At 49.9% G+C, this 11,165-nt stretch overlaps 2 protein-coding genes across 2 annotated transcripts; both read right to left on the bottom strand.

The window, feature by feature from the left end:
* Positions 1-486: 486 nt before the first annotated feature.
* Positions 487-2,131, bottom strand: LOC100908420 (G patch domain-containing protein 11). The gene is made up of 5 exons (XM_018640511.1): positions 2,047-2,131; positions 1,545-1,664; positions 1,340-1,454; positions 900-1,223; positions 487-807 (listed from the first exon to the last, which is right to left on the bottom strand). Exons 2-5 carry the CDS (start codon positions 1,653-1,655, stop codon positions 551-553), a joined length of 807 nt encoding a protein of 268 aa, XP_018496027.1. The 5' UTR covers positions 1,656-1,664; positions 2,047-2,131; the 3' UTR covers positions 487-550.
* A 2,149-nt stretch (positions 2,132-4,280) lies between these two features.
* LOC100908279 (lysophospholipid acyltransferase 7) lies at positions 4,281-6,797 on the bottom strand. The gene is made up of 7 exons (XM_003745956.2): positions 6,671-6,797; positions 5,936-6,218; positions 5,624-5,809; positions 5,325-5,519; positions 5,061-5,241; positions 4,771-4,942; positions 4,281-4,654 (listed from the first exon to the last, which is right to left on the bottom strand). Exons 2-7 carry the CDS (start codon positions 6,205-6,207, stop codon positions 4,338-4,340), a joined length of 1,323 nt encoding a protein of 440 aa, XP_003746004.1. The 5' UTR covers positions 6,208-6,218; positions 6,671-6,797; the 3' UTR covers positions 4,281-4,337.
* Between the last annotated feature and the right edge of the window lie 4,368 nt (positions 6,798-11,165).

The following is an 11,165-nucleotide window of genomic DNA, read 5'->3' as shown; positions in this document are numbered from 1 at the left end:
AACCAGTTTTATGATGCGGACGAAAGTTTACGACCCCTGCTTTTTGAATGCGAGTGGTACATAGATGCCGCGGCGCGGCACCGGCGTGGCTTCGACGTCCTTAAGTGACCTTCGTCTCTCCATAGTAAGGGGTTTTTCAGAGAGGGGCCGAAGCAGATGTCATAAAAAATCATCGCTCCCATGAGAAACTTCTCGGCAATCGTTCCACAAACCAATCTTCGAAAATCTCCCTCAATCCGTCCGAAACGTCAATATCGGAGAAGAGGAAAATAAGGGAAATGATTCATACGGGAGACTGGAAGAATGTCAGTACTCTTGTGGAGAGCCCTATCTAGCACAATGGTGATAGCTGGGAAACGGGGAGCGAAATCAAAAGGGTTTCCATCTGGAATCTCGGAGGCTGCGATGGAAGCCATGGACACTAGCGAAACTAAGATATTGTTTTATTCACTCTGGAACTCTCAATAAATAAGATTTTTACAAGGACACAACTGCTCGGACGTGGTTCTGTACTCCCAGGAGTGCTCGAGCGGAATCACGAGGGCTGGCATCACTCATCGTGAGCCTCTCGACAATCTCCCGGGCAGGATTTCTCCAAATCATCGCTATCTTCATATTTACATCCACACCAAATGCAGTAAAAGTACTGGAACCTCAAGTGATGCGTCAAATCTCGAAGCACTTCACTCTCATCTGCTGGTTCGTCGTCATTCGGGCTATCGTCATCGTTGACATCAGAAGATTCTTGATCGTCATCCTCCTCCGGCTGTGGCGGCCAGAAATGTTTCTTTTTCGGTCTGGTGAGACCTGCAATGTGAGGATATGCAGAGGGTCTTAAACTAGAATCGACAATCTTTGCAGAAAAATTGCAGCTCCCGATCAGGGAAAATTCATCCGACCTAATTCGAGTTCGAGCTGCCGGCAAGCACGTTGACTCTTCTGTACATCGCCGCGCAAAGCTCGGTCGTCGTATTGGCTCTGTTTATCTTTGCGGAAGTTTTTGGCCATTTTCGAGCAGTCCCTTTTCGAAGCCTCTTCGAGGTGCTTCTGTAGTCGCTCCTTCGCAGATTCTTCTTTCTTCGCAGCCATACCGAGACCCCCTCTACCGTCTGTTTTCATTTTGACCTCGATGGGGGCGACAAGCGCAGGCTCCGGAGAACTTGTGCTTTGAGTTCCGAGGGACATGCCCGGTTTGAATCCCATCTTCGAAAGTAGAGCGAACCCTATTGGAAGAAGATCAGTGTTGGCGTCGATGGAGGAGAATATTGAAAATGATGATAATATCCGAGCTCCTTCCGATGGATATCGACGCTCAGACTATTTCGATATCTAGACTGACCTTTGTTCGATTCATCAATGGGCTTGCTCAAGCCCTCTTTGCGTTGCTCTTCCTCTAGAACGTGACGCTTCTTGAATCGATTCAGACGATTTAACTCTGCTTTCCGTTTGGACACCTGGGGGAACCGGGGTATGGGTGAAGCTGTCGATAATTTTCTCCTGAGGGGAGGATATTTTGAGGAGCATGGATATACTGCAGAACTTACTTGAAATTCACGCTCCTGATTCTTTTTCATGGGAACACCTGGTCGCACATCCTCGATTTTTTGCAGAATTTTGTCGCTCATGTAATCATCCTCCTCATCTTCACTTGCCATGTTGACTTCCTGTAATGAAATTTTCGTGAGTACTCCGCACTGGAGATCCACGGCACTAACAATGATTGTGAGGGATCCTCATTCTTCCTAGAGAGTTGATTCTCGAGACGGACGTTGTCTAAATGCGCTCAAAGTCTTTCTGCGCCAGTGACTTTACGCGCTTCCGACTGAAGGCGCTTGCGTCAAGAGCGCTCATGCTTTTTTTAAGGCGGAAGCGCATAAAATCATGGGCGCAGAAAGACTTCGAACGCATTTAGGGTACGTGACACTCTTCGAGTTCATGCGCTCTTAGTCTCGATACATGAACTTGTTCGATCATTGCCACGGTACGCAACTGAGCCACGGATATTCGTGAGGGCTCCACCGGGCAGTTTCAGTCAAGGAAACATACCTGATAGGACTGCTGTCAAGGAAGAGCCGGGCTCCGAGTATCGCGTTCGATTCGAAGCCCCTGTCTCGTTTGTAAACATTGCCAGAGAGAGGGTCACGAATTCCCTCTCCCTCCTCGATGAAGCGCTCCCATCTTTGGCTAATCTGACAGCCCGCCAGCCCGGCTCGAGATGGTACTTACGGACGCCGCGCCGCATCTGAGCCCGGGACTCCGAATCGATTTTTCGGGTGTTGGAAAGTCTGCCGTACGAACCCGATATGCTATAAGGGAGAATCGAAAGCCCAGTCTCAGCCAACGAAAAAGCATTCTGTTCCACATTATTCGTTGCTCTTCCATTTTGACTTTATGGGGGATCGAAAGCTCCCCATCGATGCTAGAACCTCTTCCCGGTGGATACAATTCTTTTCCCGCCAAGAGAGCTGCGTAGAAACTATGGAGAAACTCATCGGGCGACTGAAGGAATCTCACTCTCTTTGATCCTCGCACGCTTCGTCGGCGTTCCTGTGCGAGCTGCCAGACAAGCCAGGTACGCAAGCTCGAGATCGTGCGCAACTTCCACGCTAGAACTCCTCTGGATTTTCCCTAAGAGGTCTGTTTACGCAACTTCGTAATAAATGAGTCAGACCCTCCCGAGGAGCCTGAATAGGAGATTAGAAATCATGTGAGTCGTGAATGAGCTCTGTAGAGCAGAGGTTCCCAAAGTGGGTTCCGCGGAACCCTTGGGGTTCCATCGCTCTTTTCCGGGGGTTCCGTGACAAAATCTTTGCGGAACCCCAGTGTTCAGTGGGCTGCTCTTTGCGCGAATCGGGGTTCCGCGACGATTTTCTGCTTCCATATGTACGGTCATATACGGGCCCTAGGTGACGTAGCCCTGTGGGCAACTTCTTTTCCTGACTCCAAATGTCTTCCTCAATACGAAGGGGATCGTTCTAATTGGCGCATCGATCGGCATCGAATGCACACTGCGAAGGTCCTTGCACAAGGCACGTTCCCACTAGATGAGAATTCCTAATTTACACAAGAATTGACTTAAGCAATAAACATTCGGGTCTGCTCCGGAACAAACGAGTGGTTTTTCCTCTAATAGCTGCAAGGAAAGAGCAATTGACAGGACTTTGAATTTTTCGAAAAATGAGGACGGGTTCCACGGAACACTAGGGGTTCCGCGAAGGGTTCCGCCGAAGAAAAAGTTTGGGAACCTCTGCTGTAGAGCATGGTCACCGAGCTCGTGATAATCGCAGGCACCGTGATCCGAGCAAGGAGGAAGAGCAGGAAACTCGAAGGTCTGAATCGATCGTCTCCTCCTTTTATTCGTTCATGGACCCCGGCTCGGAAGTTGACCCGAAGCTTTCTCGAGATTAAGCTGCCTGAAACTTCTTCGAGAACAACCCTTATCAGCTTCTGGAATCCCGAACATGAAACACGTGCGAGAAAACGATGATTCACTGATTTCCCGAAAGTAACTCATGAGTGAATATATATTATTATAGTATCGAGCTGATGATGTGGAACGTGTATAAATTTATGGAGTGAATTCTTGCAGATTCACCCTTTTGACTTCCAGTACACACTTGAGCGGACCTCTTAGAGAACTGGAACTGCTTCCGGAAGATGAAAGTCGAACAAATTCGAAATAGAAACAGAGTGTCTTTGCGATCACAGATCGCGCATGGCGAGGAAAAGTTGAGCTCCGCCATGCTCAAGTCTCATCGATCGGGATTGGCACGAGACGGACCTCTACCTCCGCAGTGTTAAACGATTTACAAGTAGCCACAAGTCTCAGCACTCCTATCGCCTGAACTTCCTCCTGAGCAACAAAATGTTCCACTCCCAGAGGGACACATCTGAGCGGGGAACTGGTACACAGAGAGACAGAGAATCATGACTCGCTATTCCGGATGTACGCCGACACGGCGTGAGTCCACACTATGACTCCATAGCTCAGATTCTCCGCCTAGGGCTCCACGGCTACAGTTAGATGGTATGGCTGGTCATGGAAACTCCGACGGCGATGATCAATCCTGGAGCTAAGCATTTAAAAACTGCTCCTTCCTTCCTAGATTCCTCCAATCATCTAACATGCTACGAATGATCACATCTCTCCTCAGTCCTGGAGTTTGTACTATGACGACTTGCCCGCCATCTGCGCTATTTTCCCAAAAAAATGATTCGTCAATCTTGTACGATGATGCTCCATGGTCAATTATTCAAGCCTGGTATCATCAAGCGAACACTTCTTAATGGAACCATTCTTTCATTTCGTCCCCAAGTCCGTTTTGGATTATTTGAGTTCACGTCCGCTTGATTTCTCGAGATTCTGCAAGATTGGCGAAGCATCTAAAATAGATCAAAATTGCCACCGGAATTACGTATCCGAAAAAATACAGGTTGGCGTAAAACCTGACGATTTCCGGCATCGAAATCATCATGAAAGCGACGCCCATGTACGCGAAAGCGAGGAATTTCAATTGAGCGAATGCGATCTTGCCGAGCGTGGTGGTCGGCATCGGGAAGAGAGGGTTTTTAGAAAAATACTCCAGGAGATGACTCTCCGCAGATGCGTAGAGTACTGTCGAGATGAGACATACGTAGTACCCGGGACGAATCCCTGGAATCGGTGATTAAGTTTGAATTTTCTCGATGAGCTGGTTATATGGCATATCGGACTGCTCAAAGAGACGGTCGCGGCAGGAAAGTTCTCCCGGCTCGACGAGGAACACCTACCATGCCAGAAGGCGCTGACCATCATGGTGACGACCATTCGAATCCATCGCGGAGCCGGCAATTTCTTGTAGCAGTTCACTGCCAACCAATACTGCACCGTTTGATTCCAGGCTCGCACCGTTTCCTTGACAGTCGGTGCGGTTTCACACTCCCGGAAATCGAGATTCTGTACCTGAAATGATCGAGCGGAGAAGGTCGATACGACACATATTCGTCTCGTCGCGACTGTTTTCGGGAGTCGGAGATCGACAACGCGCTGCTGGTCTTGGCTCGAGCGAATCCCAACTCACGGTATTGAAATCGATGTGGTTGGGGTACATGGCCTTCTTTCTCTTCGTAGGCCCCTGCCCGCTCTTGTTCTCCCATTCGTGCGGATAAGCTCCAATTCCGGCTGCGATGCAGCCACATTCGGCAAGAACAAAGCCGGTGTACAAACGTCCGCGGAAACCCATGAACATCACGACCATGTACCTGTCGGGAAGAAGGCCGTCATGAGAAATCATGAGTCTCCCACAACTCTTCCCTTTCTCATCGAGAGTGCGAGCGGTATTTACCATAAGGTGTAGAGGAATCCGGACTCATCATGAAATTCTTGAGTTTTCGCCGCTTCTAACGGTGCGAGAACATTGGCGACGAGGAAAAAGGTGAGGAAGAGCGGCATGGAAGTGAGTTTCTCTTCGAGAAAGTGGCGTCGCTGACTGAATGTGGTCAGACAAATTCCGTCCATGAAGTCGCGGAAAGTGCGATATCTGTACAGTTCCAAAAAGCGCCACGTTAGCCTTGTGAACCTTCACGTTCGACGGATCGGATGTCCACGAACGGATTGCGCGAGAGCTCCGAAAGTGCGACTCACCGAATATATGGGCCCGCCAGCAGGCCCATGTAGGAGAACGCGTAGTAAAATATGTCGATGAGAGGAGCTTCGTGTAGGTTGTCGATCTCCAGTTGCTCGGATTCTTCGATCTCGGAGCCCAAGCCGCCCATTCGGAGTACCAACATCATCATAATCATTCTGCTGAAGTTGTTGGTGGAGACGAAGCTGTCGGAATAAATCGAAAAAAACAGTTTGATTTAATAATTAAGGGTCGTGGGGACCGAACGACGGAGGACGCTAAAAATCTCAGACGGATGTCGAGGCAGAATCGAGAGAAGTCTTCCCACTCACCGGAAGAAAAGAAGGTAACCGAAGGCGACGGCGTTTAAAGCATAGCACAGGTTGAAGGCTCTTGATCTTCGATAGATGTAGAGCACAGCGATGACGAGAAACGTCAAGGCGAATTGATGAAGTAGATCCCATCGAGAGAGGATCAAGCTCGTGTTGAGACCGATGACCGTGCAGACTATCCGCCTTTGGGAAACGTGAACCTTGTGGAGGTACAACGCTCCGAAGGCTATGTGCCCGAGCAGGAACACCAGATAGAAAACCTCCTCGATCATCTCAGCGGCTGCTGGAAAGATATGTTCCTTTCAAAGATCTGACGGCAGTCGCCGTTTCGCGAGGGAGACGTACGTAAATCGTGTAATTCCAGTCCGTTTGCGGCTCTTAGAGCCCAATCTGTGAGCACTGTGTGAATGTTCAGGAAGTGAGCACAAACAGTTCGGGGAGTGCAATGAGAGTGCATCCTATCAGGAAAAATCGATTGATCTCATTCTACGTCGATGAAAGGCACTGGAATCGGCAATGGCATGCAGGAGCGAAGGATCCCGGAATTCCTGGGTCGGAATTGTCGAATTCGTAACTCCATTGTATTGCCCGAACCGTGTCCCTTTTGGGGATAGTGCTCCGATTCCCTCCATGAAGGACTCACAGAGCGCCTCTAGAACTCCTCGGGGCGCGGAGCCCGTGCCGTGAAAGTTTTTTGAACTGAACCTTTTCGGTCATTCTCGAGTCTCAACTCACCTGCGGGGCTGGACAATGGGATGACGTTTCATCATTAGCTCGAAATGCTGGCGGTAGCTTTCCTCCAGCCGCAGCACACCTGTGTGCCACCTTTCGGCGCACTTGGAGAAGAGTACAATAAGACTACATGATTGTTGTTGATGAACTCTAGCAGACGACCTGGGCATCCCTCCTCTCGGTCAGAGAGACCGGGAACTGAGAGAGCCGGAGGGACTCCCACCTCGCACCCGCTCTAGTCCGAGAGCCCTCCGCATTCAGAGTTGAGGAAACTCGTCGCTACCGCGGCGACGCATCGGCTGAATCTGGTAGAACACGAAAAGCTCGGGGCAAAGGATCCCGATTTTATTCCTCTATGATTCAAGCTTAGAGAAAAATCGTTCACAGAGCTCCAGAGTATCGATCTCTCTAAGAATTCCGCATGAACTATCAAAAAACAGATCTCCTCAAACGGTTCCCTTGACGGAGTATCGTTCAGGTCAGCGGACGGTATGTGACTGATCCATCTCTAACCCTCCGGCTCCAACGATGGTCATCCCGAATATTTCTTGTCCGCCGCCTGGTTCGAATTGACTTTCTACGGCTCAGCCGCGATGTTGTCGCCTTTTCTCTTCTCGATTTCGTCCTCACGCGAGTCCTTTCCACCGCCCTCAGTGGCCCGTTGCATCGGACTCTGAGTATGGATAGTAGCCACGGCCGTGTTCGATTTTGGAAAATGCTCGACATTCAGGGAATCATCGAGCTTCATCCTCAACCCTTCATCGCGGTGTCTAGAAGCGATTCCGAGCCCCTTCGGTGAGGCCTCACGCACACTCTCATTGCTCTTGGATGACTCCGCATACCTCGCTGAGGCCGTGCATAAAACGTCCCGTTGTGAGACTTTGGTGATGTCCCTGAAGTTGCCACCTATGAATTCTCTCCTTATCTGATCTTCGAAAATAGTTCGCTGCTTCTTCAAGAAGTTCTCGGTTGCTTCTCGCTCTTTCCGGAGAGACTCAGTCTCGATATCATTGAGCTTCCGTAGGAATTTCTGTCGTCCCTTAAATTCCTTTTCGACAATCTTGAGCTGCTTCTCCAATTGCTTATACCTTATTTCCGCGTGTCCTTTCTTGATCCTCTGCCTTAGGCGTTCGAATCCCGTCAGCGAACCCAGTTCTATACTTTCGATTAATTGCTTCTGTTGCTTCAATTTCAGCACCAAGTCAGAGAGATGCGTCCGGAGTCTGTGGAGCATCAGATTCGTTTGAATGACGATAATTTCTTTCTGGCATATCACGTCACGCTCGCGGTCGTCTTCATCATCTCCTGTGTCGGGCCGATATGAGAAAAAGTCCACCCCCAGGTGCAAACTGTCACCTGAAAATTCGGGATATTTTCAAGTGTGAGACATCGGTAGGTATGCTTTCTTCGTTCGAATGATTCGCTTGAGTTGCGACTCGATTGCTTACCGGTGAAGCCGGACGCCTCCATCTCAATGGTGAACTCCTTCCCTTTCTGCAAGATGCCTGTTGGCGAATCTTGGTAGATTTTGGTAGATAAGACAGTGGTCGCCGGGGTTCGACCGGAATAGTACGTCGAGACGATGGGGTAGAGATAGGGTTTGGGTAGCCTCTCCTCAACGGTCCTTGAAAAGCAAGCAAATATATCATCTGGAGTTTGCAGCTAATTATGAGAAAATGCCCTCGGAAAAAGGAAATGCCCGACTCCCCTCATTCTAGAAGGAAGCGAGTTCGGACAGAAATCAATTTTCGGCCCGCGATTACTCACCTTTCAGGGGTGGAAATTCCCGAAGAAAGCTCACTGTCACATCTGGGGGCATCTTCGATCGAAGCTGACTCACAGGAATCGAAAGAATCCCGGGCCTCGCGTCTCTTCTCCATCAGGATCTTTTCTCGGAAACTTCTCGCAGGAAACTCTTCACACTATGGGAGATGCTTGCTCGAAGGGCTCTGACGCAGACTGTCGATTACCGCCTCGTCTCGTCGGATTCCGAGTCTTTCTGGGCTCCTGAGCTCTGAGCTCGAGACTTTTAGCGAGTACCGTCTCGAAATTCATCTGATGTTGATTACACCAAGTTGTCTCTTGAGGAAGTCATCGAAATGTGCCCCTCGATAATCTCGGGAGCCATATTCTATCGGATGTGGTGCTAGCCCGGAGAAGAGAGAATTCATGAGACGGAGTAATATTCTCGAGTGAATGTTTGCTCCGAGTTCGATGGAGGGTTGATTCCGATCATTTTTTTCCTCGAAACATCTCTCTTCCAGAGATGGGGATATTTCCGCGCCAAAACCCCTCCTCTGTCCCACAGGCCGCTGATGGAGCGGGTTCGGGAATACATGCAGCAAATAAAATTCGGAGGATTGATGCATGGGGGAACAGATGGAATTCCCTAGGATTCGCTGGTGCTTCTCCGACTCGCACAGTCCAGGAGCGCATGCGAACGACACGGACTCGAGCGAATTCCCCACGACCATGATGTTAATATGGAGTACACAAAATTGCCCGACATCTCGTTTTCCCACAGAAGCTTCCGCGAACAACAACGTAGCAGATTGACTCCTTTATTAGCTTTTACAGGATGCCACGCTAATGCATCGTTAAGCAGATTAAGAGGGGAAAAAAAGAACTAACCCATCGCCGAATTTGTGACACGGTCCCGCCGAAACAGAAAGGAAATCCTCCCTGAAGCCTAAATCGACGTTCGAGATTCTTGCTCGTCCCCGGCAGCCGCCATACCTACACTGTTCCGGGGCGAAAGTGTCGAATAGACGATTTGAGTCCTCGGCGACTGAGCTTCTCCCTTGTATTCGAGGAGCGCTCCCGTGAATTGAAATTGCTGCACGAAATCGGAGACGTCTTCTTCGACGTGACGGAGCAGTGTAGTCCCCGGCGCGTCTTGAAATCGAAGGAAGACTTCCATTAAGACGCGAACACAAAAGGGTCAATCATTTTGACCAAAGCGTGGGTATGGTGGACAGTTAGAGGTTTTCGAGAACGTCGTCAGAATGAACGCGGACCGGCTTTCACTTGGAGGAATTCCCATCATAACTGACTTGCCCTACTTTTCCCTAACAAGAGATTAATGCGAGCCTATGTCGTCGTTGGAGTCGTGGCTCGAGAGCGGCCCGGACACAAGCCTTGTAAGTCGAATAAGTCGTGGGATGGGAGTCGCCACTACACCTTTTCCTTCTTACAACGTTACCCTCGTACCGGTCGTCCCGGAGCCACCTTTCTCAGTCCGACATCCCTCGTCCTGTGGCTCTCTTCCTCTCCGGCCCTCGCTCATGGTCAGACTCGCTTTCTTTTGTGTTTGTCTCTCATTTTCGGGATGCAATACTGACAAGCAGCAAGTCCCCCTCGATCCATAGCTGCACGATAATCCCGCCCGCTCGCCCACCTGAACATCGGCGCTCGGTCGTCCGCTCGCTCCCATCGGGCGAGTCCGACTGAGGGGAGTGTGGGACAGCGACGATGATGTCGGTAAACAAGTATGTTGTGGTTGTCATCCCCGTCTGGTTACCATCCTCCTCCTCGCCGTCGTCGTCGTCGTTTTCGTCATTTGCCAATTTGAATTTGAATAGCGATCGGTCAGTGTTGATTTTGGCGGACAATCGAATTCTCCCACAGCGGCTGATTCCTCCACATGGGAAAGCCGGTGGATCTTCAATAGATCTCCGGTACAGAACAATTTTCCCATCGATTCTGCTGTATCTGGCATATTTTCGTTACTGTGTTGCGTCATAGGTTTAATGGTTTCAGTTAGAAAGCACTTCTGAGGGAGCCTCGCCAAGAGACATCGGATTAATCTCGGTGTTTCGCATAATCTGTCTCGTACCCAATCGTTCGGCTTCCATTCGCGTATGACGTCGGCGTCGGTTGTGGAAGCGCTTGATGAAAAGGGATGCGACGACGACAGCCGTTTCGAACAGGGCTCCGAAAATAGTTCGAGAACTCTGGATCAATAAACGTCTGGCGGCGGATCGCCGGTCACCGTTGACGTGGGGACCCACGAACGAGATTCAATGTTCTCTTTCTATCAGAAGGACTATCTGCTCTGAAATTGTAATTTTACGCCCGAGAGTAATTCTCAGGAGGTATACGGGACCGGCCGAGCGGCGACGCAGACAGAGCAATAAGCTTCTGATTGTCGCAAATTGCAACTTGATCCATTATTACAAATATCGCTCCACTGTCTCGGCTCCGACGGAGGAGCATCCGCCAATATCAGGTGCTGAAATTGAACCAGGCGCTGGACACACGACTAAGGTCTTGCCAGGTGAATTGCTTTGTCCGTTCGGATGGCTTTCGCTCTCATTCTTCTCCTATTTCGACGAATCAGCTGAGATTCGATCACCCTAATAAAATAGAGACGCTCGGGACTTGAGGGAAATTCGAAAGAGTCGAATGCTTTCGGCGTCTATAATGCACCAGGTCTCCGTCACACTTATCGAGTGCGTTCCTGGCGAGACGACCGGAGCGAGAACGGGTTAAGGGTGAA

This window comes from Galendromus occidentalis, unplaced genomic scaffold (genome assembly GCF_000255335.2).
Source record: "Galendromus occidentalis unplaced genomic scaffold, Mocc_1.1 scf7180000077486, whole genome shotgun sequence".
Taxonomy (NCBI): Eukaryota; Metazoa; Arthropoda; class Arachnida; order Mesostigmata; family Phytoseiidae; genus Galendromus; species Galendromus occidentalis.
The sequence above is the reverse complement of the archived record's forward strand: the minus strand, read 5'-3'. Positions and strand labels throughout refer to the sequence as shown.